At 46.1% G+C, this 7647-nt stretch overlaps 2 protein-coding genes across 2 annotated transcripts; one reads left to right on the plus strand and one right to left on the minus strand.

Annotated features, from left to right (window-relative positions):
* Positions 1-256: 256 nt before the first annotated feature.
* LOC109943471 (uncharacterized) lies at positions 257-2611 on the minus strand. The gene is made up of 2 exons (XM_020546554.1): positions 1756-2611; positions 257-1392 (listed from the first exon to the last, which is right to left on the minus strand). Exon 2 carries the CDS (start codon positions 1379-1381, stop codon positions 479-481), a length of 903 nt encoding a protein of 300 aa, XP_020402143.1. The 5' UTR covers positions 1382-1392; positions 1756-2611; the 3' UTR covers positions 257-478.
* Positions 2612-4780: 2169 nt separating this feature from the next.
* LOC100274317 (benzoxazinone synthesis 9) lies at positions 4781-6563 on the plus strand. The gene is made up of 2 exons (NM_001148680.1): positions 4781-5312; positions 5407-6563. Exons 1-2 carry the CDS (start codon positions 4829-4831, stop codon positions 6309-6311), a joined length of 1389 nt encoding a protein of 462 aa, NP_001142152.1. The 5' UTR covers positions 4781-4828; the 3' UTR covers positions 6312-6563.
* The last annotated feature ends 1084 nt before the right edge of the window (positions 6564-7647 follow it).

Genomic DNA, 7647 nt, shown 5'->3' on the forward strand with positions numbered 1-7647 from the left:
GTTGCAACCAGTGTATATGTTTGTGTTCTGTACCCACCAGCGAGGTGGAGCCCTTCCATATGAGGCAGTTGCAACCAGCGTATATGTTACAGTTGCAACTGAAATTGTAATCGTAGTTGCAACTGACCATGACCACTCCTTTTTATTTCTATGTTTTGTAACCAGCATGATGGCAAACTTTGCAAACCTGTTTATGAGTAGTAGCAACTGTTATATGATAATAAAACAAGATATATTTTAATTATATGTCGAGACGTAAACAGATAACACAGATTCATGTATTATTTAGTGTATACATACAGTTGCAATCAGCGCAACTACGATGTTGCAATTGGTTGGTCATGTGTGTCCACTGTTTTCCGAACAGTCACACAGTCATTATTGAGTTTAACTTACACAGAGTTATAAAATAAGATAAAATTGAAATATTACATTGGAGATTCAGTCAGATTCATAGTCATTCTTAATCACTTTCGTCCTAGTAATTAACATGGCAAGTTGTCGCCCTCCTAATTCTTGCAATCACCGCGTGTGCTGCTGACTCCTCCACCGCCATAGTGCATCCAGATTGCTGTGTCTCATCCCCCTCACTCTGTGCCTCATCTTGATTCCCATCTAGTCCTTTTTTTATTGTTGGGCGACCTCTTTTTCTTGGAGTCCAACCTACAGTTTTCGCACTTCTCTTTTTGTCCTTGTTCTCGACCGCTCTGCTTCTGTTTGGGTTCTGAGGGCATGTTGTGCTATAGTGCCCCCTAACATGGCAGGTTTGACACTCTCTTATGCCCTGACCCCCACTATATGTGTTGTATGGATTAGCAGGTTCCACACTATTTTTAGCACATTTAGCCCCACTGGCAGACTTCCTACCCTTCGTGCGCGACACTGGCGGTTCAGTCAATCTTAGATCAGTGAGGCAGTTTGCAGAATCTGGATTGAGGCCCGATTCTGGTGGTGGTGTAGGTCCAGTTGGCATCACAACAGGTTCTATATTGTTGTCAGAACTTTGTTGTGTTGGTGCGATGGGACCAATATTCCGCCGTCCTTCTGCATCTTGCTGCAACTCAGTATTTGTTGCTTCGTCCGGACCAATCGGACCAATCTCCGATGTTCGTAGAAGCTCAATCCCAGGAGTTATCATGTCGATGTGCCTGATAGTTTCAGTGTATGCTCTATCAGATTTGCTTCCCGCTCTTCCCAGTCGCATTAACTTTGGCAGCAGCTTCGACAACCTTGACTGCTCTGTCTCATTTTGACCACCAACACTCACATCGTGCCGGTCCCACGGAACCACAGATCTTGCATTACGTGTATATCGCTTCAGAATGTACTTTTCAGGTATGTTTTGGACTTGGAGGTGGGTGAATGCCTTTATTATGTGCATGCAGAACAGACCTGCATTTTTTTTGTTGCAATTTGGATGTAAATATGCAGGAACATCAATGTTTAATTTTTTTAAACATTTTTTTAATGTGCATGCAGAACCGACCATTCATCATATATATATATATATATATATATATATATATATATATATATATATATGTGTATATATATATATATATATATATATATATATATATATATATATATATGGTTTTTATATATACTATAATTTTTTATGAAGTTTAAAAAAATTATAGACTATTTATAATATAATAATACATGTTATTATCAGGTTAAATAGATTAAAATGGTTAGTGACAATTAAAGAATATGGTAGGAGGAGATTGGAGCTTGCCTCTCTATCCCACTTACCGAGGGTGTCATTGTCATGGGGAACAGTTATTTTCCCATGCTAGGTTGTGTCCACCAAATTATGTATACTCCCTCCGGTGCAGTAAAAGAAGTCATCCTGCGCGTGCACAAAAAGAAGTCATAGCGCGCGTGGGTCTGGAATTTGGACGTTGTTGCCCCTAGTAATTGCACAAAAAAAGATGCATTTAAGAGGAATCGAACTTGAGACCTCCAGTCTAGAATGCCTTGGAGCTGCTGCAGCAACCAATCAAGCCTGATTGTTTTAGTGACGTTAATGCACCCATATCCCTATTTAATAGGGGCAAACAGGGAAAACTCTATGATAATTAATCACTCCTTGGTATGCACAATCATGTCCTAAACGACTACCTTTACTGCACTGGAGGGAGTACAATCATATAAAATATTATTTTTACACTGTAAAACTCGAATCTCCAAGCACATGTGGTAATGGTGGTGTGGGTGCGGCGGCGGTGGCGCCCCCGACAATGCCTCAGCCAAGAGCAGCAAATAAATAATCCCTCAACGATACGCGATCTCTCTCGGTTAGTGGATGGCTCTAGCGACTAGCCATCTGATGCCTGGCTTTTTAAAACGGTTTTCCCGGTTTGTTTCTAACGGGGTTCAATGTTTTTTTATCGGTTCATCACGGTTTTTTTTAAGCGGATCAGACAGGTCAGTGCTCTGATCTTATCGGTCAAGCCGCAGGTCCGGTCTGTCCCAATAAAAGCTAGTTTCAAAGTAAGAAGAGCCAAACCCAAATATAGAAAAAACCTCCCATGAAGAAGAACTAAAGGGGTGTTTGGTTTCTAGGGACTAATGTTTAGTCCCTAAATTTTATTCCATTTTAGTTCCAAAATTGCTAAATATAGAAACTAAAACTTTATTTTAGTTTCTATATTTAGTAATTTATACACTAAAAAGGAATAAAATGAAGGGACTAAACATTAGTCCCTAGAAACCAAACACCCTCTAAGGCTATTCACATAGTATCACACCTATTTAATATCTTTTGTGTACGATGAAAAGTTAATATGGTATGTGAGTAAAAAAGAAAGAGGAAAAAATAGTATTTTCAAAGAGATACTATTTAGGTACGAGATCATATCCATTAATTTTTAATCATCTAAGTGATCCACAATTTATACTCTTGTACATATGTAACGTTTAATTGTTTTGTGAAAAAAATATAAAATAACATATGATATTACACATTGGAATAACTATATCTTCTAGAATAATATACATTTTGATGCCCGTTTGGACAGAGGGGCTAAGTTTTAATCCTATCACGTCAGATGTTTGAATAATAGTTAGAGATATTAAATATAGTATAGTTACAAAACTAATTACGCATATAATGACATATAATGTCTAAACGGTAAAAACGAGTCTATTAAGTTTAATTAGTTCTTGATTCGATCGTATAGTCTAATTATAAAAACTAATTATGCAAATAATGATTAAACGGTAAGACGAGACTACTAAGTCTAATTAGTTCATGATTAAATCGTGTCATGCTACAGTAAATATTTGCTAATCATGTATTAATTAAGCTCAATAACTTTGTCTCATCGTTTAATATTTATCTATGTAGTTGGTTTTGTAATTCGATTGTACTTAATACTCATAATTGATATTCAAACATCTAATGATACGTGGACTAAACTTTAGTTAAAGCAAGTTTAATAATACAGCGAACTGTCGGCTATAAGGACCTTTGCAGCCTACATATCATCCCACTTGTATACTACATGACCCCCACTTTCTTGTTTTTTTGTCTAAACCGGCTATAAATTTATAGTCCGCTTCTCCTCTCTTTCCTCATTTCTCTCCTCCACATAAGTATCTAACCTACTTAACGAGCAAGTTTAATAATATAGCCTACAACGAGTTATATAATGTTGCCATGTCACATATGGCCAATTAAAAGTCTACTCATATAATAACTCTCGTACAATACAAGTTACACATTTAATATTTGGTCCACCTCTCTCTCATATAGAGAGCCTTGGAGTCCGCGTGCAACCGACACTTAGGCTATTTCCAGTAGCTTACTACTCTCATATCTATATTCAAACTCCACTCTGCTACAATGCAAAACAGTACCAACCAATGTTTTGGGTAACTATATGGGTGAACTGCTAAACACGGTCTTAGCTAGCTACCAATGAGCATCTTACTTTTATTATATCATCGTTTATCTTTTTCCACGTCGCCATAAATTTGATGTGGTATGTACTGTAACCCGTCTACATCATTTATTAGGATTGCTCAGGTCTGTTTGTTTAGAATTATAATAAAATTAGATTATATAATCTAACTTATTTTAAACTGGATCTGACTTATTTGAAAATAATACTTAGTTTAAAATAAATTAGATTATATAATCTAAATAGATTATAATATCAAACAAAGAGGCTAGGGAAAAAAGGAGCCAAAAGTGAGGGAGCCATATGTGTGGTGTCAGGCGCGTGCTGGCTGACCACGTGGCAAAAAATGGGTTGGAGTGGCACAGGCCGAGGAGCCAAAGAATTGTGGTGTTATCCGCTAGCCGACCCCGCCGCTGCTGACGTGGCGTGCGGCCATAGGCTAGACAGCGTCACACTCACACCCCCGCGTGGACCGTAGCAAGGCCCGTGGGCCCCACCTACGTCTCCGGTTGGCAGAAACCGGTGCCCTCTTCCTGCCCCGTTTTGACGTTTGGGGATCTCGAAACCCCCGCCTCGGTTCCTGTTTTCCCCGCCGTTTGGCCCCGAGACTGCTGCGCCCACCAACCCAGCTCACCCAGCCGATGACACGCGGGCCCACTATGGTCGGGCCCGGCGTCACACGTAACACGTCACCGCTCCGCACGTGGGAATGGACCACCCGACCGTGTCTGCGGCGCCTCCCTTCCCCCCACTAATAAATTACTAACACATCGTGGGTCCCACGCCCCTCTCGCGAAACACGCACGCGCCGTCCTTTTCTCCCCTCTATATGGCAAGTGGACACCGACAGGCAGCACTGTCCGTCCGCTTCTCTCTCCCCATCTCCATCTGCAATCCTCGCTCGCCCACACTCGGCAGCCATGGCGTCGTCGCGCACCGGAGCCGGAGCCGGCGGCCGTGTGGTGGTCTTCCCGTTCCCATTCCAGGGCCACTTCAACCCGGTGATGCGGCTGGCCCGCGCGCTGCACGCCCGGGGCCTCGCGATTACCGTCTTCCACAGCGGCGCCCTGGACCCGGCCGACTACCCCGCCGACTACCGCTTCGTGCCCGTGACCGTGGAGGCGGACCCGAAGCTGCTGGCGTCCGAGGACATCGCCGCCATCGTCACCACGCTGAACGCCAGCTGCGACGCCCCCTTCAGGGCCCGCCTCTCGGCGCTGCTGGCCGCCGAGGGGAGGGACAGCGTCCGGTGCGTCTTCACCGACGTCAGCTGGAACGCCGTGCTGACGGCGTCCAGCGACCTCGGCGTGCCCGCGCTCGGCATGATGACGGCCAGCGCCGCCTCGTTACGCGACTACATGGCGTACCGCACCTTGATCGACAAGGGCTACCTGCCGGTGAAAGGTGAGTCCGTCTCCGTCTTCCATCCAATCGTAGTCGGCGAGGTTATTAGCAGAGAGAGACTAGATTAGACTTGCTTATCATCACATACCTGCAGAGGAGCGCAAGGAGGATCCCGTACCCGAGCTACCCCCGTACCTCGTCAAAGACCTGCTCCGGGTCGACACGTCCGACCTGGAGGAGTTCGCCGAACTGCTGGCCCGCACCGTCACAGCGGCGCGGCGCGCCTCGGGGCTCATCTTCAACACCTTCCCGCTGATCGAGACAGACACGCTGGCCGAGATCCACAAGGCCTTGTCGGTGCCGGTGTTCGCCGTCGCCCCGCTCAACAAGCTGGTGCCGACGGCCACGGCCAGCCTGCACGGGGTGGTGCAGGCGGACCGGGGCTGCCTGCAGTGGCTGGACACGCAGCAGCCGGGCTCCGTGCTGTACGTCAGCTTCGGGAGCATGGCCGCCATGGACCCGCACGAGTTCGTGGAGCTCGCGTGGGGGCTCGCCGACAGCAAGCGCCCCTTCGTGTGGGTGGTCAGGCCCAATCTCATCCGCGGCTTCGAGTCCGGCGCGCTGCCCGACGGGGTGGAGGACGAGGTGCGCGGCCGTGGCATCGTCGTCGCCTGGGCGCCGCAGGAGGAGGTGCTCGCGCACCCGGCCGTCGGCGGCTTCCTCACCCACAACGGCTGGAACTCCACCGTCGAGGCCATCTCGGAGGGCGTGCCCATGGTCTGCTGCCCGCGGCACGGGGACCAGTTCGGCAACATGAGGTACGTGTGCGACGTGTGGAAGGTAGGCACGGAGCTCGTGGGGGAACAGCTGGAGAGAGGCCAGGTCAAGGCCGCCATCGACAGGCTCTTTGGCACCAAGGAAGGGGAGGAGATCAAGGAGAGGATGAAGGAATTCAAGATCGCTGCGGCCAAAGGCATCGGCATCGGCGTCGACGTCGACGAAACTGCGTCGCCCCGCACGGATTTAACCGATTTGGTTGATCTCATAAAATCCTTCTGAGCTCATGACGATCGATCTGTTGGGTGATGCCTACTCTGTCCATCGTGCTCGACTTGTCTTCCTACTACTGTACCACTGTCTGTGCTCACTTTCACGTTCCTGACGGTGTTGTGTTCTAGTGTATCATTGTGCGATCAGTTCCATGTTCTTGGCCATGTTTTAGAATAAAACAGAAAACTTGTGTTCTTGGTGTACCACTGTGCTCACTTTCATGTTCTTGACGGCGAGTTGGAATAAAACAAGACTTGTGTCATGGTGTACCATTGCCATCATTTTCATGTTAATATAAAGATTTGACGCAAGACGCAACATTCGTAAACACATATATCCACATCAAATAAATTAGGGCGTGTTTGGTTTACGGTAGATTTTAAGAATCTGATTTTAAGAATATATTATGGATCCAAACAGAGTTTATTCTGTGCCTTAGATTCTACGCTCATAGAAACAAAATCTGTAGAATCAATCCATAGTTGGGTTTTCTTGGGTAACGTGAACATGCAGATTTTAAAAATCTGCGGAAACCAAACGCGGCCTTAGAGACATTTGTGACGGTAGCTATAGATGTCCAAACGGGCCACCCGGCACGGACCCGGCCCGAACCCGTTTCGGCCCGATACGAACAGGGCCAGGCCAGGCACGACCCGTTGATGCTTCGGGCCGGGTCGAGCTGGCCCACGTGCCTAGAAACATGCCCAAACCCGGCACGCACAGGGAAAAATCGTGTCGGGCCGGCCCGTTGGCCCGGTGGGCCTCAACGGACCGGGTCGGGCACTGGCCCGAACCAACAGTAGAACGGTATATAAATACATATATTTAACAGAATTAATCATATATAATAACATATTATTTATATATATTAAGACAACAAAATATTTATGTATGCATTTTATATTTATGTATGCATTTTATATATGTTTGGCCGCGTATTTAGTATTTATATACTATGAGAGAATTAAATGTATTTACATATTTAGTATTTATATAAATATGCGGGCCGCCGTCGGGCCGACCCATTTATCGGGCCGGGCCGGGCCACAGCACGCGGGCCGCCGTATCTGTCCATACCCGGCCCGCTAAACGGGCCGTGCCGGCCCGGACCCGTAACCGACCGTGTCGGGCCGTGTTTGGACCGGGCTAAATTCGTGTCGTGCCACGGGCCAAACGGGCGGCCCGCACTGTTTGGACATCTATAACGGTAGCCTTCTCCCACCTTACAATTATGACATTGCATCTTTTTTTTATTTTTTAATCATTAATTTTAATTTTCACTAATAGTGTTAAAAGAGATAGGTAAACGGCAACTTTGTTTTCAAAACAGAAAGCTAAAATCACA

Source organism: Zea mays, chromosome 1 (assembly GCF_902167145.1).
Source record: "Zea mays cultivar B73 chromosome 1, Zm-B73-REFERENCE-NAM-5.0, whole genome shotgun sequence".
Lineage (NCBI taxonomy): Eukaryota > Viridiplantae > Streptophyta > Magnoliopsida > Poales > Poaceae > Zea > Zea mays.

Coding starts and splice junctions, on each gene's coding strand:
- LOC109943471 (XM_020546554.1), bottom strand. CDS start 1,381: ATGCACATAATAAAGGCATTCACCCACCTCCAAGTCCAAAACATACCT.
- LOC100274317 (NM_001148680.1), top strand. CDS start 4,829: ATGGCGTCGTCGCGCACCGGAGCCGGAGCCGGCGGCCGTGTGGTGGTC. Junction 5,313..5,406: donor GGGCTACCTGCCGGTGAAAG/GTGAGTCCGTCT, acceptor ACATACCTGCAG/AGGAGCGCAAGGAGGATCCC.